Source organism: Acanthisitta chloris, unplaced genomic scaffold (genome assembly GCF_000695815.1).
Source record: "Acanthisitta chloris isolate BGI_N310 unplaced genomic scaffold, ASM69581v1 scaffold12234, whole genome shotgun sequence".
Classification (NCBI taxonomy): domain Eukaryota; kingdom Metazoa; phylum Chordata; class Aves; order Passeriformes; family Acanthisittidae; genus Acanthisitta; species Acanthisitta chloris.
In genome coordinates this window covers 6,189-32,718 of record NW_008671025.1, presented here as the reverse complement: position 1 = coordinate 32,718, position 26,530 = coordinate 6,189, and the positions used below count along the sequence as shown (strand labels likewise).

Sequence of the window (26,530 nt, the reverse complement as noted above, 5' to 3'; positions counted from 1 at the left end):
GGGCTAGTAAGACTCCCACATACATTAGAGTTGCTTTCCTTGCATTTTGTAATTTTTTTTTTTCCTAGGGAGCTCAGAAATAGCAGCAGAGAAGGAAACATTTCAGTGAACATCCCTGCAGTGCTGTTAATGCCTCCTGGGCTTGTCCATCCCAGCCAGGGGTTAAAGCTGACTCCAAGGACATTGAGAGAGCTCCTGTCACACAAAGTCATGAAGCAGCATGAACTATCACTAATGTCAGGACCACAAACATCCCTACTACACCTGAGATGCTTCCCCACAAGGTATCCTGGGAGCAGAGGCTGTGCTTGGCTGGGGAACAGACAGCAAAAAACCCAAGAAGGTACCAGCGTTTCCTCCAGCTTCTGCGAAAGGCAGAGCAGAGCTGGAGTGCAGAGATGTGGGCAGGTCTCAGCACCACCCCTTCTCTCTCCTCAACTGGTTGCGACTTGAGGATCTTAGACAATACAGAGAGAGGTCATGGACAACTTCTTCAAACTCCCAGTCCCAAAGCAAACATACATCTTTTCAGATGTTGCTTGGCTGTTGCAGTGCCTCAGCATCCTTGAATATTAAATTACTTACTCAGAAGTGAAAGCCAAGTCTCCTATCACAGACATTCCACCTGGGCATCTTTCTCAAAAGTGGACAACAGTCTGTACATATTTGTCTTCTCAGAAGCAGCAGCAAGAACATATGCAGGGTGTCTCGGTCCTGTCAGCAGCCTTTCTTACAGAGGAATGAACTGTAACTGCCTCCATATATAGAATTATGTACAGTTAAAACAGTGGCAATCAGTAAGAAGCAAAGGCTTTGGGCAGCACACCACACAGCTGACAGAAGTCACTGCTGAATGGCAGCAAGCAGGGCCAAGAGTGTCACCAGGAAGGCTGGCAGCTGGCCCAGTCCTTCACAGACCAGACAGAGCTAACAGCAGCAGCAGCTTTAATCCCCTGAACTACCTAAAATACCAACACATCTCTAGGAAAACTCACTTGGGCAGAAGCATCAAGATGCAGCCGAGATCCCACTGGCCCTGTTTTGTCTATGGGGGTAGGGTAATCCCACAGGTAGGTCAGCACACACAGACCTCACAGCCTCTGATGGCATCTGCTCCTCTCTAAAGAGCATAAAGATGAGGATGCCCAAGGCCCCATTGATGAAGGCTGGCCTTAGCCTCATGCTCCCACCCGGGACAACATGGTTAAAGATGACAGGATGTTTTATCAACTGCGAAGTGGGGTCAGCCAAGGATTGAGCACAGGGAAATTTGTACTCTGCAGAATAAACCACACAGTAAGGAAAGAAACAATATAAACATCTGAAACAAATGTCTTAGCAAAAGAAGGGGTGAGTAAAAGCCTGCAGGGGATTGCCAACAAGACCTTTCAGTCAGATCCTTATCTAGCTCTGCCATGTCATGAGCTATTCATCTAATGCAATTTTGCTTGGCTATTTGCTTGATTCCAGAAGTGGTTGCCTTGTCTCACTCATAAAGCTGAAATAACTGGGTAACTGGGTAACAGACCTGACCCCATCAGTTATGCTCCTGGCGACTTCTGCAGGGTTATGATCAAAAAGGCATCACATGTACACTGGAAACAAGGCTATCTGCTGCTCACCATGAAGGCATCAAGCCAGTTCTCCTCATTCTGGGGTGCCAAGGCATCTTTTCACCCATTGCTACTGCTCAAATCCCTTGGAATTGCCAGCATTTGCTGTACAGCCAGTTCCCAAGTTGCTGCTCTGTGAGCCATGGTGATTAATTACTACCTTCTCTCGGGTGTGATGGCACATCAGTGTCTACAATTGCATGTCCTCCAGCCAGACTACAGAGAAGTCATCCAATCTGTAAACACAGATACACATGTGGTGTCACTTCCAGCTGTGCTTCTCTCCTTTCCCCCCTCAACTTGGATATTTTGGCACAGGGAGAGCAAGAGGTTCACAAGAATTTCAGGGGCTCTCTCAAGAGACAGCCAACAACAAAACCACTCACACATGATGAGAGAGATCAGCATGGTCTACAATTACATGTGCTCGATTCTTCAGTGCCGATGAAGTGAGATGATGCCTGTCAAATCCTCAGAAAGACAGTCTGCTGCCCTGGCTCCCTCTCATAGAAGAGCCACAGAGAGCTGATGCGATGAAGAGATTTATTCTCTGCCTCACACAGCATGCTGCAGATGCAGTATTAGAACATGGCTGCATCCAGTGTCCTCTGCAGGAACTAGATGCAGGACCATGAAGTGACCCCTGAGTATGGCTTGTCTAGGATTTATGGCATACTGTCATGCCTAGGTGGATGTCTAATTCCTGGATGATCCCTGGGGCGCATACTCCTTGGGTTATATAGGGAAGATCAGCTCAATTCTTGGAAGAAAAATCCCTAAGGAGTCTGCAAATTTGCTGTACATGTGCTCATGGCTCTGGCCCAGGTCTGAGCTCTCTCTACACCTACACAACATGTTGGTTACGGAGTTTGGATCCAGGCACAACTACTGCTTGAAGCAGAGGAGTCAGACATACCTTGTACCTCCTTGTTTCCCAGCGAGCTGGGAGCCAGTGTCAGTGCCAAGAAGCACACAGGGCATCTGCTTGTCCCTTTTGGGTGAGAAACTGCACTCCCTTCCTAGCACTTCCACAGGAATAACAGCACAGGGGAGCCCAGTTTTCTAGTCTGGCCCCCCTGCATTGAGCACACTGCACTGACCCTTTGTCTCAATGGATAAACAGGCTCCAGACACAGCTGGCATGGTGGGTAAGTCTGCGTGTTGCTGTAGAAGGTGCTATAGGGATTTCACACCCTCCCATGCTGGAGAAAGGTGTCTTCTCACGTTTGTCAAGAGTGGCACGTGCAGGTTAGAACTCTATCCACCAGAACAGCCTAGGAGAGAAGCTGCTTTACCAGCAGTGGAGCCAATAAACCCTGCTTCCCACAGATCAGCTTCTCCTCCCTGTTTTTCTGATGCCTCAAACCAATTGATCCCACCTAGTTACCTCTCTCTACTTTGGGTCTTTTTCCACTCAGCTGCATAATTCCACAAATCTTGCAGGGACTTAAAATCTCCAAGATATCTATCTACCTTTCTGTCAGGTTTTGTTCCGATCAGCCTACAGGCTCAAAAGCTTTTAGAAGACAAAAGGCAGAAAGATGGATGTGATAAGCCTTATACCATTAGGAGCCCCAGCTAAAAACCTATCACAAGACTCAAAAGAACCATGCACTTGGCTCATGTAGTTTAATTTAGCTTCCCCCATTGCCCTGTGCAGGCACCCACATGCACATAATCTTATCACTGCATTAAGTGACATAAAGTACACATCCAGAGGTTAGAATCAGGATGTGGTGCAAGTTATTGATAAACATCAAGTCCAGGCGGAATAGAAGAAAGAGTCGGAAGCAGCAACTGCTGGAGGCAGTGCAGTCATGGAGGCTTTACACATACCCCTCATTCTCACACATACAGACTACAAACAGAGACTACAAATTAGTTGTGCTATTTTTGCTACAGACAGAACTAAGACAGAACGAACAAAGCTACTGTTGTTACTATTTTAAGGACTTAGGACACCCTCGGATGCCATAAAGACAGAGGAGGAATAGGAATGTATGAGCATACTTTTAGAGGTTCTACAGTGCTTTGAGACCCTGTGGTAATGGAAGAGAGATGCTACATAAACATGTTTGTTATATATTATAAATACAATGAGAAAATGTGTGAATATAAATTAGCATGCATAATTTAACATGTTCAGTATGAAAGCCTGTCCTTGATGGCTAAGCCAGAGGCACTCAGGAAAGGGAATCCCTGCCAGTCCCTGTGGACAGGGGAACAGCATTCAGACAACATTGTGTTGCCAGCTGGTACACACAGCTGTGGCCCTAGCAAAACAAGGCCAGGAGAATTTTGCAGGCCACAGTCCTGCAGAATGCCTGCATAGCTATATGCATTGGAGGGAGCAATAAGACAAGGGCAAAAATGCCAGACTGGTATCTCAGCATTAGGTAAACCACTCCATGTCACCTGCAAAACACCTGTGTTTTGGTTTGGGCCTGCCTTCATGAACTTACCTTCAGTTGATTTTCCTCTTTAGGGGTCAATGACAATGTTCTTGTTGACCACATCAAGGAACCCTGGTGAACAGTCACCCTCAGGGAAAGACTGCAGCAGGTTCCATGCCTGAGTGCTGGGGCTGAGGTTGCAAACAGAGGAGAGATGATGCACCAGAATAAAGCAGCCATGGAGCTCCTGCCTTTGCTATATCCTTTCACACATACTCATCTGAGCTGGGAGAGTCACCTCATTAGACCAGGCCTATCCAGAACCTGCACGGACCTGAAGCTTCTTTCTCAGGGAGCTTGCAGACTGGCCCTGGCAGTTTTTCACTTACTCTCTTTCCTAAAAACACTGCACCTTTTGTTAACTCATTCTCATCAAGTTTTTCTTTAACAGAAATCATCACCTCCCAACAAGCCATAGTTGCTTGAAGAGGAGCTGCAAAAACTTCAGATCGTGCCAGTAACATCCTTAGCATTTGTAAAGCAGCTACTGAACTCTGTAATTCGTCAAAGTTCAAGGCAGAAAAAGATAAGCACAGAGGTGCAATACAAAGCTGCTATTGCCAACCTGATAATCGTTGATACGCAGAAAACAACTGCAAAGATTGGAAAGACAGAAAGCAAACAGGAAATGCTACAAAAACCACAGAATCATAGAATCATTAAGGTTGGAAAAGACCTGCAAGATCATTAAGTCCAATCGCCAACTTAGTACCACCACCAGGCAAACCACTAAACCATGTCCTCAAGTGCCACATCCATGTGTTTTTTCAATGCTTCCAGGTACGGTAACTTCACCACTTCTCTAGGCAGCCTGTATCAGTGCTTGACAACTCAGTGAAGAAATTTTACCTAATATTCAACCTGCACCTTCCCTTTCCTCTCATCTTTGCTGGTTATCTAGGGGAAAAGATTGATCTCCACCTGACTACAACCTGCTTTCAAGTAGTTGTAGAGAGTGATAAGGTCTCCCTAAGCCTCCTTCTCCAGACTAAACACCCTCAGCTGCTCCTCACCAGACATGGACTCCAGACCCTTCCCCAGCTCCAGCCTCCATCATTCTCAGGACATGCTCCAGCACCTCAGTATCTTTCTTGTAAAACTGAACACAGTATCAAATCAAATGAGACACACTGCATTGCATGGCATTAATTTTATGCCATTGCAGAGGGAGAAAGAATAAACAAGATGTCTCAATCAAGTGCACAAGGTTTGCTGGCTGAGCTCTGAGCTCCAGCCCCACCACTACCGCTCCCTGCCCCATGGCACTGAGCATGCAATGAATGCAGTTCTGCTGTGCCTAAGTCTCCCTGTCTGCCTTTTAGCCCCAGCGCTGCCTTCCCATGCCTCTGGCTATGTCTTGTTTCAGGTTGCTCTGCAGATTGAGGATTGCCAAACCACATGATGGACTGTAGTGTACAAAAAAAAGGTAGAAAAAAAAAAACAACCTATGAAAAAGTGACTCCTGGGGCTTGCAGTACAGCTCAGAGGAAGGGCCCATTTAATTCTCAAGCCTGTCCCCTGAGGCCAATGCCAGGTACTGAGACAAAGATACGAGAATACCATAGCAGGGAGCAACACAGTAATTTGCACTCTGGTTCCCTTATCCATTAGCTCCTGGCTGGCATTTCCTTTAGCAGAGAACTTAATCAGCTCCTCAGACAGTGTGCCTCTGGTGATGCTTCTGGCATCCTTCACCTCCACTCTCAGGGCAATGCAGACAAACACTTGCCGTTCTTTATTTACCTCAACATGGTCTCTGCCTGTGTGGCTGCTGAGCAGTGCCAGAGCCCAGCTCTTCACCAAGCTGTCTCTCCCCCATCATTCACAGGTCACTGGGCTGCATGGTCAGTGCTCATTTTCTTTTCAGCAATGCCAATACATTGTACAAATAAACTTATTTAATTCACACTGCCTTGTACTGGTCAATTTAGCATTTCCCCTGATGCTGGAGTGCTGTCATACGGCACGACAAGATCTCCTCCCTGGCTGGGCTCACCTTGTGCCACCTCTGCACACAGGGCTGCCGCACACTGAGAAAGGCATTGGAAAAGAAAGCACAGAAATACACTGGAAAAGAAAGGAAAGAAAGAAATGCACAGACTTCCATGTGCAAATAATTCCTCCTAGGTTTGCTGTCCCAGACTTGCATGGATAGAGAGTATCCAGAGCACAAGGTAAGTGCCCAAACATGCACCATGCCCCTCCATCTCATGCCCTCTCACCTGCCTTCCCCATGCCTCCCAGGGAAGACCCTGGGTGCTAAGCAGAGCCAGCACACTCAGGGAGCAGTGGAGTGGTGAGATGGGCTTTGTTGTTCATTCAGGCTGTTGTTTTATTCCCAAGTGAGCAAAACCATTTTAGAGGAAATTCCTTTACAGCTCTAAATCTCCAGCTCCCCAGCACAGTTCAGACACCAGCATTGCCTGTCCCAAGGCCAGGAAGGCTTTATCACAGTTATTCACAAGAACTCAGCAACCAATATGGAATTGTCAGTCCTGCCCACTACATGAATTATGATATGCTGCATGATACTCTGATATTCCCATCAGAGACAAGCAGAGGGCAGATGCCTCCAGATGTATGTAATTTTTAATTTCCTTTGCTGGGGAAAATGTTTTCTTGTTTTAGTGATGTGTTCAAAGCGTTCCAGTTCCCATGGCAACTCTCTGCTTCCACTGGAGATGTCATTTTTCATGCCATCCCTTCAGAATTCGACATCTCCTAGCAGTTTTGAAGAAATGTCTCTCTTAAATATATATTTATTAGAGACAGTGCCTGCAAGTGTGTTTTATTGACACGTTTCTTAGGTGACTCAGTCTACAGAGGAGAAAGCTGTCTCCAGAAATATGCTGCCTGCCAATCTGCCTTTTCTCAGCTTCTGTTTGCAACCAGAACTCTCCTCTCATTTTCTGCCACATATGTATTAGCCAGCACCTGCTCCCCTTTTTTTAATTCCTTTCTGTTCCCATCACTCTTGCCCATGGCCAGATCCTCAGTCATGCAAGTACAGCAGGGGAGTGCCCAAGCAATTCAGCACATGCCAAAATTACTGGCACCCATTCCTTGCCTGCTGGCACGGGCACTGCCTGGGGACCCCACTTCTCCTATAGGCAGAGAGCCTTCATGGGCCTCACTATACATTTAGATGCAGAGAAAATCCCAAAGTACTGCAAAACAGAGACCACCATCCTGGAAGGCAGCATCAGGAGCATCTGCACAGTCTCTGCCCATGGATGCTTTCCCTGTGCCATCTGGCTGCATCCTGCTGGGTGCCACGTGCCCTCTGGAAGGGATGAACACACCAGAGCTCTGATCCTGTTCCCCAGCACAGAAGGCTGTTCACGAGGCTCCCCCCATGGCTGGAGGAAGGATTTATGCCCCAAGTGTTATCTGGTGCCAGTTGGGCACCCCTGTTTCAGTGGTTCACAGCGGTGTGATATCTCTCTGGGCTCCATGGGTGTGGAGCCGAGGCATGCTGAGATGGAGACATCTGCCTGCCTAACCTCTGCCTTCCCTGCCACACCAAAGCATGCTGCATGTCCCTGCTCCCACACAGCTCTTGCCTAACCATCACATCCCAGAAACATACGCCTCTGTCTCAGGAAACCCCTGCAGAGAAAGGGAGATGTAATATCCCACCCACGGCAGCTTCCAAAGATTTTTCGCCAGACCCCCAGGGAGAGTTTCTATTTCAGGCTGCAGGCAGCCCCCAGGACTCTGCTGCCCTCCAGGGCAGGGAGGCCCCTGCACGGATGTCCAGGCTCCCCTGCTCAGTGGGACCCCAGGTACCACAGCATCCATCACCCTCACTGGCACCATGATCAGCATCTCCCATTCCAGCTCCCGACAGCTCCTCGGGAAGAGGCAGTACAAGCCCTGGAAGGGTCCCGGTGGGAAACCACACTAGAGATCTTTAATAGAGCTGTAACATTACAGCTTCAAATTGCCTTCCTTCAGGAGACAAATCTGAGCAGGTAAATTGGTAGGAGCTGAGCAGATCTGGAGGCTGATAGAGCTAATCCCAGGCATGTTTAAATGCAAAGGCCCAGGGAGCCTCACTCAAACCTGACATGATCACTGAAGCTTACTGCTGCGCTTAATTCTCAGGTGCAGCCTGCTTGGAGGGGTGTGAAAAGCAGAGGAAAAGGCAGAGCACTGGGAGCAAAAGCCACATGCCAGCTTCAAGGTCAGGACACCAGCCCTCAGCAAAACCAAGCACCAGCCAAACAGCAGCAACACAGCAGCTCCTGCTCACCCCATCCTGAAAATCACATGGCAAACATTGCTAATGTCCCTCGGAGAAGTTTAGAAACATTTTCTTAGCCCAGCCTTGAGCAGGGACATGTGGGCTCAGGGGACACTTCTTGCTGACTCCAGACTTCACATTAATTGTTCCGTCCCACCAGCCATTAATCAAATGTCTTCCACTTGCATTTTTATTGAAAATCAATTTAATAAAGTAGGTGGGAGTCCACATGCTTCCATAACATCAGATAAATATTCATGGGCACTTGCACTGCTTTAGCTAAATGAGATTTTTAAATTTAACTGGTGCAATTTCGTTGTTCCTTAATATATAGTTTGGCTTGCCCTTGTTTGGGAATAGAGACGAGGTGGGACTCAACCCTGTGCTGGCTCACCCACAGGCACACCAAGGAACACCCCTTTGCTATCAAGCCGGCACCTTTGCACAAGGATAATGTCATCTGTAATTGGAAATACCAGTCTGCTGGGGTCAGCGTCACCCAGAGCGAATCCCCAGAGCAGAGGCTGAATTCAAAAGGGCAATTTGGAGCTGAAAACTCATTTGAAACCACTACGAGCGTGGCCACCATTTCTACCTCCATGGGTGTGCCATTTGATTTCTGGTTTTCCCTCCTTGTTTAAGCAGCTACTGTGCTCCAACAGCCACAGCTAATGAAAACCTTGACAGAACACCCCCCCAGTGCTTACTGAAGCAGGTTAAAGGCTCCCAGCTACCAAAACACACCAGTGAAGGAACTGAAACACACCCACTCAAAATTTGTGAGTCCTAGGACAAGGGATGAGCACCAAGCTCACCCTCACTTAATACAACTTCCATCTGTGGCCCTGGGGAGGGCAGTTTAACTCCTTGCTCCCTGGGGAAGTTTCAGAGTGACCCCAACCTCTGTTGGGGTCCTTACTGCAGTCCTCCTTCCCAAAGGCAGTTATTAGAGCACAGAAGGAAGAAAGGAAAAACCTGTCACATTGATCAAATTTTGTAAAAAGGCACGAGTCAGACAGTCCCTATCAGGGAGAGATTTTACATCCACTAACAGCTCTTTGTTAACTAGAGCGGTGAGGAGCTGCAGCTTGCAAAAAGCAGCAATGCAGGGCTATTCAACCACCGCCAGGACTCTTGTCATGTTATCCTAGTGATCCCCTTCTCTTGAAAGGCAGTGCTTTAGAAATCAAGCACATCATCATTTCGCCTTTGTTATTAACGCAAACTGACTTGTTTTCATCGTTACAGCCTCGACCTAATTCCCTGTGCACACGCTCCCTACAGCAGCTCAGATCTCTGGACAGGATTTGCTTTCCCTGCGCTTTAATGACATGAAGGTTGTGACTAGCCCTGCAGACACATACAGATAGCCCAGGCCCTGGAATAGGGCACGAACAGCCTTCCCTGCCCTGTGCACTTCTGCTCTCAAGCTCCTAAGAGTGACATTTTCCACGTCCCAGCTTCGGGGTGTAGGTGGTATGAAGATAAATGGAGCCCGTGAAGTGCAACCATAAGCATTTTCCCCTTATCCCCAGCAGCTACTGATGCAGCAGAGGTGGGCAATCCTCACTTTCTGATGTCATGAGATAGTCTAGTCACTCTGTTCCTCCCAAAACACAGCATCAACTATAGAGACAGCTCTCCAGCAAGCCTTCAAGACTGCTGATTTCTCTGATTTCCCCCCTATTAAGATAGCAGTCCTGCTCCCAAGATCACCCTCACTGGAGACAAACTGCCTGTCAGCAAACAGCATTAAATACAGGGTATCATATTCGACCGATAATGGCATGCTTTTAGTTTTTTCTCTCTTGGATGCAGGTCACACCACTAATGTCATCTCCAAATGCTGAAATCCTACATGTGAAAAGGTAAAGCTTAATTGCCTTGAACAGCAACTCTTGTATTGACTCCAGCATAAGGCCCATAAATATTAATACAGCTATATTTAGCCCCTTTCAATTATACATACAAAATTGAACATCTTTCTGGGAACAAATCAGTCCGGATAGGGTTTGGATTTTTTTGCTTTTCCCTTTTTAATGCATTCTGCATCAAAATAATAATGATTCCAATGGCACTAAGGCTTTAAAAAACCCAAACCAACAAAACCAGTGGATGGAGACGGAGGCTTAAAGATACTTTCAGCTGGCTCAACCAACTTGCTCTGCAGATGTTTAAAGTCACTTGCATACTCCTAACATCACCCTTGCCCCACCTGGTTCTCCTCTTATTTATTAGATTCAGTCCCTTTTCTGGCTGGCAGCTGGCACACACCGGAGGTGTATGCACACAGGGACACACACAGGGAAACTGTCCCAGCCCAGACCTCGGGGTCCCGTATCACTGCTGGTGGGGGGATGCTCGAGAGGAGAGTCCCATCTGCAGCATGGCCATGCCCACCACAATGCCTTCTGCAGCTAAAACCCTTCCCTTTTGTATAAAAATAACATCCACTCTACTGATATGTAAATTAATTATACATCACTTTCCTTGCCAAAGTGGACTTAATGGTATTAACATTACATGACAAAGAGAAGCTATCAGAAAGCTTCTCTCATAATGATGCCTAGATTGATCAGGAAAGAAGAAAGGAGATTTCATGCTTTTGTTCTTTAACGCCTCCTCATGAAAGCAAACAAGACCCTTTTCTAGGAAAACTTTTTCAAATTCTTTTTCAAATTCTCAGGCAAGACCAGGTGCATCTCTCCAAAGGGAAGAGTTCTAATCTTTCATGCACTAAAGCCTTACTTCAGTTCTCACCATGCATAGACCCTTTACAGAAAACACTTGCGGAAAAGAGTGTGCACCTTAATTTTTTTTGAAGAACAACGGCCTTAACTGGCTAAAGTGACATCCACAGCTCTCGGGAAATACGTCTTCAGGTGAGTAAGTAGCAATGCAGGAGAGCAAAATGTCTGATCTGGCCTGTATGGATACAAACAACTTCCTCGACAAGAATTCAGAAGGATGAAGTAAGCCTTATGCAGAGCCTCTGGCACTGTACACAGCAAAGGCCTGTGGTTTTGGTTTTCTTTAATGGTCCTCAGATCCTTTTCTCAACAAAATTACTTTTATCAGAACTGATCCTTCCAAACAAGAGCCATCTGAAACAACTTTTGCAATGCTGAAATAGCATCTTGAATTTTCAGACACAATTTATTCCGCTCCAGTCATGAATTGTTCCATCCACTGACTCAGTCTGAACTTTGCCATCGACAGGATTTTCCAGCAGGTTTGGGGGAAAAAATAAATCATATGCATTTTCTATGCCTGCTGTTCTCAACGGTTTGGTTTAAATTGTATTCTTTCAGAAGGTAAAGTGAACGGGGTGTCCTTTTCTTACAATGCAAATTGCAGATTAGAAACTCTCTCCAGGCTATACTCTGTACCTACAATTGCCACTACTCCACAAACACTCTGTTTTGGTTTTTTAAATAAACATTAGCTGTATATCTTTCAGAGGCAGATTTTGAAGGTAAGCTACAGGTTAGTACACACAGACAAAGAAATCATTACATGAAATTCCTGCCCCACCAGACCCAGTGAGAGTTTCGCCTTTTACGGCAATAGGCTATTTCCCTCTGACTTTTACTAGCATTTGGTTAAGGAACCCTGCACAGTTTAGCCTCCAAGTCCTGCAGCAGCTCACTCCGCAAAGCCCCATGCGTCTTCCAAAGCCTCATAAACACTCCAATATTTTTATTTAATCAAACAATAACCTTTAAATAAATGGAATGGCATTAACAAGCTAACAGGTCTGAATCAGCAGCATTAATCCCCCCTTCACAGGGGGCTCAGATAAATGCAATTTGATTGCTTCTTCCAGATGGATCAGGGTTGAAATTCACCACCAACACGATCAATGACTTTGCCTCATCAGACATAATCAGTGCCTCTGGATTACTACACAAACTGCTGCAAACATTTTATTCTCTAGCTCAGCGAATAAAATAACTGCTGTTTCCTCAATATTGGACCAGTTGTTTCACCACTAGCTTCCCAGAATAAACTATTTAAAGTTGTTTTTAAACTCTATAATACCCAATAAAAAAAATCTGATTTCACAATCCATATCAAAGGCACATTATAAATCCTTTACATGGGACTAAACGAATGGAAAGTCTAATAAATGAGTAGCTGCCACAGTCCAACAGATCAATAAAGACATCCTTGCAAGCAGTTTATAGCCATCTATAGCATCATCTACTAATGTTCTTAAAACCATCTAGCATATGTTTAACATGCTGAAACATCAGCTATCCCCTTTCAAAGTCATTATAAACAAATAGTGTCATCCCATCTCAGACACGCACTCACTAGCCTCCCCTTGGGCAGGGGTTCACACTGGTTCACTGCAGGTGTCTGATCTAGCACTGAAGCTCTGAGATGTTACTCCAGTACAAATTACTGGGGCAAAAACTCCTCCAGATGGATTTACTTTCCAAGAAAAACTTCTCACCCTTTGGGAAAAATCTTCTTGCCTACATATGTGGGTACATGGCAGGGTCAGCAGCTTGGGGCAGGCTCCTCCTTGGAAACATAGAGAGCAAATGAAGGCACCAGCTAAAAAGAGGCATCCAAAGGAGCATGAGAAATACCTTCCCCTCCACATTCCTGGCAGCCTGAGGCCTTGCTTGGGCCCCTCTGAAGAGCTCAGGAGTGTGCAGCACAAGAATAGCTGGTGATGGATGTTGGCCACACAGCTCCCCACGGAGGGTGGCTGGACAGGGACCCACAACGGTGGTCCACTCCCTCCCATGGCACTGCAGTGGCACAGGCAGCTGTGAGATGCCTCCAAAGGACCTCGTGCTGACCTGAAGCCCAGGTGATGTTTCACACCAAAATCTATCAATCTCTTTTCACAATGGGTTCCTGACCCCTCCAGAGTGTTTGTGATATCCCTGAAGCTTTGATACAGGCTTGTTGCCCTAAGCACATTCATAACTTATTTAAGAGAAGACTTTCACCCTTAGGCACAGCTGTCAAGCCCATGTTCCTCGTTTGCCTTCTGATGTGTGCATGCCTTTTCACACAGAGCTTCCTCTCCCTGGGTTTAGACAGCAACACAACTGGGATTTCTGCATGAGAGAGGAGAGCACCAGGGCTGTACAAATCCATGGCAAAGCTGCCTTTGGAGGGCTGCACCCAAGGGGAAGACAACCTTTTTTTAATTTGTTCACAGATCTTAACTTCAGAAGTTTGATGAGACAGAGCAGAGTCCCCATTGCCCAGAAAGGTAAACAGAAGGAAATGCTGTTCAGGCAATGCCTCAGCTTCAAATTAAAACTCATCAAGGAATCTCAGACAAAGACAAAAATCTGAGATAAGACATGGACTTTTTTTTCTAAGAAAGGATCAAGTTCCTCCCTGGAGTAATCAATACAAGGCATGAAGTCAGATCTGAGAGAAAAGATGAGAAGTTAGGAGAAGTGAAACATTCATACAGGAAAACAGATTAAACAGAGTCCTAAAACCCTAGAAGTTTTAACAAACCACAAAGCACCACTGGGTTTGTCATCTAACGTTTCTCTTGCACAAATAGCAAATCTAGATAATGTTTATGGCAGCTTCAGCACGCACAGGTGAAAAAACTACAGAAGGGCCCAAGGCCAGCCCAAGGCCTGTCTCCCTGGACACCCAGGGACCAGCTCTGCTGCAACAGGGAGTGGGACACACTGCAGCAGGATTCTGCCACCACCACTCAGGTGTTCCCACAAGCACAGGCAGTGCCCAGTGTTTTTTCCCAGAGACCAGGAACAGACCTGCCTCCATCCTTCTGCCTGCCCTTGAGCACCCCAAAGCTGGGCTGCTGCATGCAGCAACTTTACATGCACCCAAAGAGCTTGCAAGGGTCCCTTCCCCTGGGATTTGCAACCTACCAACAGAAGAAAAGGACAATTTCAACATTTCATCCAGATTTTAGGAAATAAAGGTCTGTAAACTTCCATCTGGAGAACTGAACAACTTCTACTACTGTGGTAGGTTACTGTCACTGCCCTTCTACTTGGATCTTGCCAGGCAGATAAGGCCTCACTATTTTATCTTGGGAGAGCACTGTACTTTCAGGAGAAGGCAGTTCTCTAACTTAATTATTCTGACTATTTCAGCCTCTCTGCCTTAAGGCTCACACAGTAACAGTTAAGCCCTCACATGCAGGAGGTGAGGACAAAATGAAAGATGCACTGAGGTGTAACACATCAACTATCTCCCAGGAGTGTCTCAACCTAAAAGGAGCTGCTCTGAATCAAGGTCCAAAACCTCTTGGCCATCAGCACTTGAATTAGTGCAATACAGGTGGCAAGACAGGAATACAGATGTTTCTCACTTGCTCAGAAGTCATCCTGCCAAACTACTCCATCATTAAAAAAGCAGGAAGAACACTGCACTGCAGAAAGAAGAGACAAGAACTCCTCTAACTGAGGAGCACTTCACATACAAAAGAATAAAGGGAATACAACAGCAGGATAAGTATGAACAGGTGGCTAGAGATCAAAACCATTAGCAAGACAGAGCTGACATAGTAAGGCCAGATAAAAGTCACCACAGACCCACGCTGGGCATCCCTGATTTGAATCCTATTGTGAGGAGCAGACCCTGACTGCACTGAAACCTGCTCAAGCACAAGGGCATCTGCACTGAGTCCAATGTGGGCAGGGAAATGCTGACACCAAGCCACAAAGAGCAATGCAGCAGAGATGAGGAAGAGCATCCTGGGTTGCTTTCACTCTCTTTGTCCCAGTTGTGAAGGTACAAACTGGAACTTCCCCTCAGTCTGTACAGGACCCACTTGCTGCCAGCTCTGAGGACACGGGTGCCATGCTCTGTCCCCAAGGAAGAAGAAACCAAAGGGGTCAAGTGCCTTGTTCAGCCCAGGGAATTTAATTGCTTTAATCCAGATGCCCGTGTTTGCTGGTCAGGGTAAACCCCATGAACACTTCAGTAAGCTCCTAAACCTCAGCTGTCCAGATGCCCATTGTGCAGACTCAGACTGGCAGGATGCTCCTCAGCTACCACCCCTCAAGCTGGCTGAGTCAGCCATTTAGGGACTCCAGAGACACACTGTAGAAGCTTCAAGGAAATACCATGAGTTACCTTGTAAGCAATGCTGCCTCCAGGAGGGATAACAGCTATCGATCCTGGACTAGCGCTGCTTAACATGGTACAAATTACTTTTTAATTGCAATCGGAGAAATCAGCTTATCTAGAAAGTTTACAACTCATCTTTTAGAAAACTGAACAGCCTACTCTCTCCTTCTCTTCCTTAGGGCAAAATCTTGTCCCCCTGGGAAAGAATGACAGTTTTCTGAAATGCAGGCTTCACAGCCACCCAATATAGAGACTTCATCCACCACTGCTCCAGATGTGTTCCTCATCCTTACACCAAACAGCACCCCAATAACATCCCTGTTCCTGTGAAGCAGGCAGTCTCTGGCTGAGCTAAAAGAAACCCCTGCCCTGGTTTGCAATATGAAAAGGCCCCATGTGCCACTTCCCTGAGCAGTAAGGTGCTCCCTGATACCCTTGCATTGCCAAAGCATATTAAAAGGATTCTTGAGGCTGTAAAGAAAGAAAAGCCTGGAAATGTTCCCCCTGCTCCTCCTCAGGCTGTGTTTCAGTTGCAGGACAATGGGCCAAAATTTAATCAGTTAGGAAATAAGGTACAGGAGGTACAGCTGCACAGGGAGCATTCACCTGCCCTCAAACCACCCAATCACCGCATCCCACTTCATGGTCACTGTGAGGGACTTCATGCTGGCCATGTAAGGATTGAAGAACTTCAACCACTCTTCACAGCACAAGGATACACAGGGTAGTTTTGTGCATCAGTCACTCTAGGAGGCTCACTCACAGTTCCATCACTCACATCCCTCTCCTTGAGCATCTCTTCTTTTTGGGTATATGATGTCTCTCCCTTTGTCATCCAGTTCTACCTCCTTCTCCTGGCCACATAACTCAACTACTCTTGAAAGCAAGGTAAGATCCAGATGCATAACCAAGACCTCTCTGCATGCCAGCTCTGCAGGGAGCTCCAGCAACCTGAGAGTTATAAATAGATGCTTCCCACTGTAGCCCCTTGGGGCTGGGCAGAGATTTGTGTGATTGCACAGCTCCAGACCAGGAGCAGAGGCCAGTGCTGCCCATAGAAGCTCTCTTGGTGAGACACTTTCTTATCCTACAAGGTTGGCCATGACAACAGATGTCTCCATCCCCTCGGGGTCAATTTCTGTTCCTCTTCTGACTTAATAACCAATCTGCCCTGTGTTTTCTCAGGGGAAACACAGGTTTGCTGATAGCTCCTTCCTTTCCTCCCCCACCCTGAGTCCTATAACATGATCTATTTATGCAGCCAACCCTTCCCCAAGCCCAGACTGTCTTTCAGTGGTCATGAGGCCAAACAAAAGACCTAGCTCTGTTCCTAAGAGGAATCTAGCCTTGGCTCAGCTGGCAGAGACAGGAGGAAACCTCATACCAGCCACAGAAGACTTCACTGTGACACCAATGGTCATGTCCCCAGTGCTACAGGGTGTTACTGTAGAAGGAGGGTCTGACAGCCACCTTCCGCCTTCACTTCTTACCTCTTCTAAGCCACCTCTCCTTGCCTCAAGACAGCACAGACTCCTGACTGGACAGAATGCCTCCTGTCTGGGGGTAGGAGGAGCAGCAGGGCCCAAAACTACCCTCACCTGGGAGCACTGGGAACTCCCAAGCAGCCTCAGCACTGTTTTACTTCAGTTTGTGTCTGCAGCATCCTGGTAGGAAGAGGAGCTCTGGCATGGGAGCCATTAGAGTGGGTGGCAGCAGATGGTGAAAACAGAGGGGATAAGAAAATAAATACAAAGAGGCTATCTTGAGGGGAGAAGTCACCACTTTAACACTCTGTTGCTTACATAGTCTCTCTTCCTGAAGTCTAAACAAATACTGCTCAGTTCCCAGTGCACAGGAAGAGGCTCTGCCAAATGTGGGGGACAGGTACACAGCACTGTGCAGCCCTGAGAGGTGCTGCAGCCCTGCACCCCACTCAGCCCTTCGTATCCCAACCATTTGCGGAGGGATCTGTCTCATATAGAGCATGGAAAAAAGCCAAGAAGGGAGCCTGCATGTCCTGCTTCCCACAGGTTACTAACAATTCAGGCCAGTCCATCTTTCCATTAGCCTGTGTGTGGACACGATACCACCACGCCTGCCCTTTCCACGGACACCAAAGCAAGACTGTATGGTAGAAATGGATGCTCTTACCTGACATCTTCAGAATTGTAAGTGGAAGGTATTCCTGAGGGAAACGGGGAGAGCCAGTGCTGGTTCTGTCTACAGGGACTCCCCAGTGCTGTCACACAGGAAAACCAATGTACCTTGTCAGTCACCAAGTCACCCAGCAGCACAGCTGCTAATTTGAAGCAAAGCAATGGCTTCCACAGATCTCATACAACCTTGGACAGCAGGAGCCCATCTCTTGCTGACTATTACCCCAGGCTCTTTCATTAACCCCTCGGTCTGGAGGCTGCAGCAGGACCACTTCTGCTTCTCTAGGCACCAGCAGCAGTGGGAAAGGTCTTTTCCTCTAGTGCTCTTCCTGATTATAGCCCTGAGAGACCTCCCAGAGCTCAGCCTTGGGGAAAACAGGTCCTGCTAAAAGTAGGGAGAACCTGGTTCACCAGTCTGCCCCATACACACATACTGAGGACAGCTCATTGCCAGTCAAAAGCCCCAAAACCTGTCGCCATTGTCAAAACCTCCCATCTGGGTCCAGAGGTGGTTCACCAGGGGAAACCAGATGTGAAAACATTCTTAAACATGCAACAGCTGGTTCAGGCAAAGGCAATTTATTATGTTAAGCACATTATTAAAGGATCTAAAGCAATAGAGCAAAGATGTTCCAAGATAGGTTTTAACTTTGCCAGCAAGGGGCTCCTGGGAGTCCTCTCGTTAATACTTCGCATGGGGTTGTTTGCAACCAAGTCTACAGTGAACAGAAATGCCCCCTCAGTCCCCTTTCAGAGCTTGTTTCAGTTAAATCAATACAGCCATCAGGGAGACTTGAGGGAGCAAAGCTATTAGTGGGACCACAGTTAATTCTGGGGGAAAGAAACAAGCAACAAAAGCAATTAAAACTGATGGATTGCTTATGCAGACACAGTAACCCTTTCCTGTCTGTGCCCTGCAGTGTAGCAGCACATTAGACACAAGGATGCTCACTGAAGAAATCCTTCTTCCATGGGTTTTACATGGGCTCTGCTTGGGATCAAAGTACACCTGGACAGGTGCTGGGCAGAGGGCCGTGACAGAGGTGGACATGTGACTGGGAAGCGACAACAGGGCTGCTCTGAGGAGCAGAGGGTGAAATTCCAGGCTAGGACCGTAACACCAGAGCCCCCATCAGTATGCAAGAGCTCTGGAAAGCTCGTTCCCAATCTCTCTTGGCAGCTAGACTTTCAGAAAACGGGAGTGGACACAGTGACTCCAGCTTTGGGTGGAAATTCTGGTCCAACAGCACACGTTTGCAGCCAAGCAGGAGAGCTCAGAGCAGGGCAGGAATTCCCCTCAGTGGCCCTCATAGCACACCATCATGAGCACCTGAGAGGGGTCGTCTCTGCCACAGCAAGGACACACCAAGAAACCACCCAGGCCCATGTCTCCCTCATCTCACCACAAAATCTTATGTCTGCCTTCCCCACACATCTCCCCATTTCTTCTGCCTCCTTACATCACACTGTGTGCCATAAGCATTAGATGGGAAGGTGACTAACATGATTTTGCTCTCTGAAGCACCTTAAATAACAGTAGGTGCTTGGAGAGAACCTCAGCAGCAGCAGCAGCAATAATGGCAGTGGTGTTAAACTCAGCTCAGTAGGCAGTCTAGCCCAGGTGACTGCCCAGTACAGTACATGGTGAAGAGCTTGCCAGGTGACAGCTACATAGTCAATAACTGAGAATATGTCAAGATAGAGGCTGTGTAGCAAAGCACACTGACTAAAAAGCAACACCAACACAAGCTGAAGGTCCTGCAGACTGGTAGTACAGAATCATAGAATTGTTCAGGTTGGAAAGGACCTTTTAGATCATCGGGTCCAACTGTCAACCCATACCCATACCCATGTTGATCACTAAACCATGTCTCCAGGTGCCACGTCCAAATGTGTTTTGAACACTACCAGGGATGGTGACTCCACCACTGCCCTGGGCAGCCTTTTCCAGTGCCTGACAATCCTTTCAGTGAAGATTTTTTAAATAATATCCAATGCAAACCTCCCGTGGTGCAACTTGAGGCCATTTCCTCTTGTCCTGTCACTTGTTACCTGGAAGAAGAGACTGACCTCCCAATGGCTACAACCTCCTTTCATGCAGTTGTAGAGAGTGATAAGGTCCCCCTTTTCTCCAGGCTAAGCCTCCCCCAGCCTCTCCTCCTCAGACTTGTGCCCTAGACCCTTCTTCAGCTCTGCTGCCCTTCTCTGGACACACTCCAGCACCTCAATGTCTTTTGTTTCTGAATGTATCAGCATTTCTGAAACAGTAATGCCCATAAAATAGCAGCAGTAAGTGCATCCACAGCTGCTCCATCTACAGGCCTGTCACTGTACTGTCACAGGTGCCCACAGCATGCAAACCCACACCTCTTATCCCAGAGAATATCAAACAACAGAATAGCACTCAAAATGGGGAACCCAGCCACAGACTGGTTCTGGCACTGAACTCTCTCGTGACAACACCAGACTTATTAAAAAGTTATCTGTGCAGTCGCTCATTTCTAAAGCTACACAGCTGTGAGAAGCATCATCTCTCCACCCAACTGACCTCCAAGTCCAGGTCTCAGGCGGTTGTCGTATCCATCCAACAGCCTGTCCAAGATGCGGGTGAAAATGGTGATGTTATCTTTGCTGTCATCAACGACGTCTGAAACATGCTTCTGAGAAAGCCTGGCACAGGGTGGGGAAAGAGATGAAAAGACCATCAGAAGTAAAACCTACTCTCTACATGCTCTGAACAGTTACTGGGAATAAAGGGATGTTGGTTCCTGCTCCAGCCTGAACTGCAGGATGGGGCACACCTGTTGATAAAGTGATGTGTTTGCAGGACTCCCCACAGGACATCTGAAATCAACTCCCCTCTGGCTTCTGCCACCGCAGACCTCACTGCTGAGGCATCCCCACTGCCCCCTCCCCACCTTTCCATGCTCAGAGGCACCAGCACCATGGGTAGTGGTTTAGAAGCCCTATTTTTTCAGGGAGCCTTCCCCTGCCCCAGTATCCCTCTCCTGCCGCTAGGAACGGGCATTTTATGAACAGAGGCTGTGGGAAGTTCAGCTATTCAAGTGCCAGTATCTCCTTACAGGCAGCATGTAAATGATGCCAGTGATTTACCATATTAAGCCATTTCAAAGTTCTCTGCCCCTGGGAAGAGGGAAGGGAGACAGAAAAGCAGGAATTCAGTAAAGCAGGCTTGAAGCCTGAATCCATCATTAAAACACTTCAAGAACCATTTCTGCTGTTTGTTGAACTCTCCCTGTTTATAAAAACAAATGAGTTTTCACGTTCCCATCTCTGCTCAACACAAAAAGCCTGGAAGCCCCCAGACAAAATGATATCCTCAGAGCATTTTCTATCCCAGCTGGAATAAAACAAGTAGTAAATGTCTCAAAAAAAGATCATCGCACTAAACAAAATCTTCAATGCAGTTTTGCAGACACAAGGGGCTCAACTAATACATTTGCATTTTGTGTCTCCCTTTCAACAGAAAAGGAGCCTGTGAGTCCTCCTGAAACCTGCTGCCTCTAAAAGAGATTTCAGACCACAGAGTACCAGCGTGGTGGTTTCAAGCACATCTTTCCCCAGCAGAAATAGCTGTTAGGACAAAAACAAATGGAAAGGCAGAAGATTAAGTAACAGAAAGCCAAAAGAAAAATCTATAGCGATGAGAAGATTGTAAGGAAGATGGAAAAGGAAACAAGAGAGAGACCACTGAGGCCAAAAAAAAGATCAAGAGGCACAGAGAGGCAGCAGGATGGCTGAGAAAGCCCAGCCAGGCAGGGGAGAAGAGGCTGCTGGAGCAGACAGATCCTCAGAAGCAGCTCCAGGAGCCGTTCAGGAGCAGGGCAGAACCACATGGCAAATCAGCCCCAAGGCCCTAACTGGAGAGGTAAGTAACTGCGGAGCACTGCCAAGATGAAGACCATGCACATCACAAACTAGAGAGATGCTGGTGTTACAAGTCATGGGTGGAATTACCAGGGATGGCATCTATGACCCTCTGAAGCACTGTCCTGCTCCCAACAGTTGGGGGAAGGGAAGCCCCTAAATTGTTGCTTGCTAACATTTTTGCCCCTTTCCTTCCCCAGCCCAGCCTTATTTCCTTTTACTCCAGTTGCTGTGTGCAGCCACTGCTTTAAGCATGCATCAAGAAGGGAGGGAAAAAGAATAAATCTGAAAAAGGAATGTCATTTAAGGAGTTCAAAGCTTAATCCTGCTGCATCCCATCTAGTTAGACTAGTTACCCTGACACTACTGGCCCATTTGTAAACACACTGTGAAGGGTCAGTACGGTGACAAGTGGCAGAGCTGGTTTGAAAATACAAACTCTGTAAGATAAAAGAAGAGCAAAAACTATTTTCTAGCAAAAGAGGAAAAATTGAGAACCAGGTATGGGTATTTTTAGAGTCAGGCTGAATCAATACTACTTAGTATGCTGCAGCTAATTGAAATATTCCATTTTGGGCAATTTTGACGTTAATTTTCATTGGCATAGATGACCAAACACTCTGGGAAATAGCATTTCAAGTGCTGAGGTTCACTTTTCTGGGGATTGTATCCCACCTCCTAGAACACCACTTGGCCTCTTTTTTTTAGCAAACCAATGCCTGCTATGATGGGAGAAGTGGTCAAGCCATGAATCTCAGCCTACAGGAGCCCCATGAGGGTAACACAGTGCTTAAACTGCAGTTCCCATAGAGTATGGGGGGTGAGGCATGGTCAAGATAACACCTGGCCCAGCTTTAATGCAACCTGTCAGATCTAAAACATCAAAATACCCCTGACATTACAAACTGCATCAGCGGCTTCAAGACTTCCCATTTGAATCAAAACACTGGTTTTGGTTTTTTGTCTGGACTTGAACTCCCTGCAGGTAGAATTTTGAGAAATTTAACAAATGCCTACTGTAATTAGTGGGGTTTCAATTGTACCAGATTTCAATAGATACCACGGTTAAAAGCAATCTGTACCAGTGTCTGCTGATGAGTATATAACCATCTATAACTCATGAATAGCTAGCATGCTCATGAAAGCTCATTCATTAATGTTTTATAAGCTATCTTTTAAAATTACCCATAATATAAGGAGCAAGAGGACAGATTTTTGTGAAGGAACTCCTGGCGGAGGCTCCACGGTGATGGGAAAAATGAGTTTACAAATTTCAAAGCTGTTTTACTTAGCCTGACATTTGAGGGTTTGACTTCAACGTGAGCAATGTGGGATTCACTCAGGAGGCACTGGGGAAAGAGCAATGTAGGCAGGATGACAGAAGGTGGAGGCAGGGAAGAGACAGCAGCATCTCTGCCTGCACCTGATTTGGGCTAATTCCCCAGTCCAGCCAAGGTCTGAGCTGGCTCACCTAACCTTAACGTAAAGCTAAAGCTGCCCTTTAGCAAGGCATAAAGGAACGGCAAAAAGGAATGGGGATCAAGGTTTTAAAATAATTAAAGTCCTTTAGGCAGGGATGACAGAGGTTTACAGCAAATTTAATTAGGATAGGCTTGAGGAAAAGTCATTACCTTGCCACCTGTGCACATGCTCTCTGGAGAGCTGTGACACATCAGCACACTAACCTCTGCACAAGGGTCCCCTCACACACAAATTGGGAAACAAATCCTCCTGTGACCAATATCCCACGTGGCAGGCAGCAAGGGGAGCAGTGGCAGCAGCTTTGGTGAATATGTGATGGGAAGAAAAAGGGCAGCAGTGAGGAGGGCGAAGGCAGGGCTGCAGGCACAGGGGCTGCTGACACCTCCCACAGCCATCATGGGGATGGGGACAGGCCCCAGCAGCTGGAAGAGGGGCAGGAGGCCAGTGCCCAGGGCTATCTCTGCCTAAGCAGCCAGGTCAGAGTCAGCATCTACAGGGCAAGACACACTCAGGATGCATCTGCAAAGTCAGATTCAAGCAGGCAAAGAAGCATGGGCAGGACCGGGCAAGAGAGGCATGTGAGTGCCAGAGGAGTGGCAGCACTGACATATTTTCATGCATGAAGATGCTTGATCACTGCTGGACTTGTAACTCAAGACAGCATTTCAGTGTCCATACCTGGCACTCTGAAGGCTTTTCTAAATGTTTTATAGAAGTCATGTATTATTTGCATTTCTCTCCCTCTGTGCAGAGCTCCTCCCTCCCCACAGCTGGTGGGTTGTGTTGGTGGCATCTCTGCCTTCCTGCCTCGAAGGGCTCCCTGAACTCACCAAGCTTCAGCAAAGGCTCCAGCAGGATGCAAAGGAGAGCTGCAGAGTCTGTCATGGACTAACAGGCTTTCTTCTTCTCCTGGCAACTCCCAGAGGCTGGGAAGGTGAGGCTGGTGGCAGTGCTCTCTGTGCCAGGACAGCCAGAGCCTCCAGGGCCTGGGACACCAACCTAGGCAAGAGGAGAGCAGCATGCCCAGCCAGGGCTGGCAGAGACCCCCAGTGCTACAGCAGATCAGGTGTGCTGCCCATGGGTTGTTATACCATAAACATCCAAACAGCTGAAGCAGATTAATTTTCTTTTCTTTAAAACAGTCTTAAAAAATTAAGTGAGGTGGGGGGAATCTCTCTTCCAGGTTACAACTCACGCAAGCCAAGTCCTTGCCCAGAATGAATTGAGCAGAGGCCAAATCTGAATATAGGTTTTGTTGCAAAAAATGCTGACAACTGTCCTTAGTGAGAGCGCCTCAAATAATGCTCATGCCAACCACAAGGGACTGAACAGTCCCCAGGTGAATGGGGACAATGGGAGGGTCAAACACAGCAGAGACACTTTTTAGTGCGTTGCCCTGGACTACTTCAGGCAGGTACTGACCCCAGGTTATCTAAGATCAGCAAGAGGGCTGCAGCCTTGGCCAACAGCCTCAGCACTCACCACCTTACCCAGCATCAGCAGGGAGAGCCAAAAGCAGGACTAGGACTCCAAGGCTAAGGAGAAAGATGGACCCCATTCCTGGGAGCCTCAGCGCCATGGCGTCAGCAAGCAGCGACTGGCAAGCGAGCCTCCAAAACCTGCCAGGGAGAGGAGAGAAAAGAGATTTCATTTACTAGGGAAAAGCAGTTCAGTTACTTCTGTTTTTCACAGCAGTTCATTCATGTTAGCCAGCAGACAGTATTTCTGGGGTCCTGTATTTGAAGTCCCAGAAACCTCTCCAGGGATCAAAGGCAGCAGCATTCCCTGGAGCACTGCTGGCCTTGGGGAAGTCGCAGCATGGGGTCAGAGCCAAGCACACACAAACCCTCAACCCACCTTTACAGCAGACCCAGCAGCTCCCCAGGTGCTTCAGCACCTGGCAACAAGTACATAGCTCCACTTCCAAAATGACCGCACTGGTTCTTCTTCCAATCATGCCTTCCTCCACATCACCCTGTAGTCACCATCTGCCCCTTGCACTGGTTCCCAGCTGCCCTGGTACCTGTACTATCTTGGAGACACTGAAACAGCAGAACCACTTGCAAAGTCACAAGACCCACCTTTTTCCAAACATCTTTTTATAGACGGTTAGACCCTCATTTAATTCTGGTAATGACACTGCCAGAAAATTATTATTAAGTTTGGGCACTGAGGCTAAAGGTGATGGGAATGTTTTACTGTACTATACTTAGTGTGCTCAGATTTTTCATTAGTGCTCAGTTTTATTTTTATTGTGATGTTATTGCACATTTAACTGCCTTCCCCTTTTATGTATCTCATTATGCTGATGCACCTTGGAACAGCACTGCCAAGCAACAGCCTGTATAAATACAGCTTGTCGTGACGTCTCCCCATCACAACACCTCATGTCTGGCATGCAGGGGACTCAGCCCAGCAGAGGCTCAGCACTGTGGCAGTCAGGCACAACCGGACAGTGTGAGCCCCCAGAGCCATCAGTGAAGGCTCACTTCAATTACAGGATGCAGAAACCAGGGCAAGATGCTGTTGCCAGCCAAATCTGACCTCTGGATTTCCATACTCAATAGGCACCAACACTGCAGAGCCTCAGGCAGCTCCCTCCAACACTGAAGGAGATACTGGGTTAAAAGCCAAACCCTGGCACTTTAATGGCAATTCTCAGCTAGCAGAGGGTGCCCTGGGATGAAGGGGGAGGGTGAAGAAGCAGGGACATGGGAGACAGGAACCCCCAGCAGAAATCCCATGCAGAGGGAGCAGGGAGCTCAGCCAAGCAGGACAGAAACACCTGGAGATCACATATGCCATCTATGTGTATGTGGCTACCCCTGCCACAGATGACAGGAAGAGGGACAAGGCCAGGCTGGGTCACGCATGATGTCACAATTCTGCAATTAGCTACCCCTGCTCTTCCCACAGCATTTTAGCCCTACAGTCTTCCTGGCTGGCATGCCTAATCCTTGCTTTTTAGTTCTAGGAGGACATGAGCTGCGAGGTAGGCAGAAGGCAAGAGCCAGACACTACCAGCCCTTACCACCCACCCCAGCTTCTGGCCTGGCAAGAGATTCACTAATGGCAAGCACAGGAAAAAGACAGCATTGGGCCCTAGTTACCTCTGTCTTCCTCTCCATCACTCACTTTAAATCCTTGCAAATATCAATGCATGGATTAATTTAGGTCCAATGAGCTCAGGCTTTAATTAAGCAGGATGCTACCTGGACACTACCTAAGGAAGCACAGCCTTCACACCGAAGGAGGCTGCAAGAGCCTCTGGCATGGGCACACCTACACCTCTGGTGAGAAAAGCCCTGATTTGGGATGGCTCTTCTGTCTCCTGCTGCCTTCCAGCTGAGAAGACACAATCTTGGAAATTCAAGTATTTACTGATGAAGCACAAATTAACAGGCTGAACATCTGTTCTGTGGGAAATTCCAACATTTTGGGGAGACTCATTCCAAATCACAACAAGGACAGCTAAAATGTTGATGTTTCTTATGAGGCAAATTCAGAGCTCCTTCAATAAGCAGCTCAACAGATTTCCTTTCCACTTTTCCCTTTCATTTCACTTCAACTTGCATATTATACTACAGGAATTAATTGATTTCTTTT

The 26,530-nt window shown here is 47.3% G+C and overlaps 1 protein-coding gene across 1 annotated transcript in view; it reads right to left on the bottom strand.

Annotated features, from left to right (window-relative positions):
* The window catches only part of LOC103801515 (gamma-aminobutyric acid receptor subunit alpha-3-like), a gene marked incomplete at its 3' end in the record, with an annotated part of 47,917 nt that extends 23,414 nt beyond the window's left edge, over positions 1 to 24,503 (bottom strand). The window contains exons 1-2 of the mRNA XM_009073931.1: positions 24,415 to 24,503; positions 20,103 to 20,224 (exon numbers count right to left, since the gene is read on the bottom strand). Coding sequence (XP_009072179.1) covers positions 20,103 to 20,224; positions 24,415 to 24,503 — 211 coding nt within the window. The remainder of the gene's footprint in view (positions 1 to 20,102; positions 20,225 to 24,414) is intronic.
* Between the last annotated feature and the right edge of the window lie 2,027 nt (positions 24,504 to 26,530).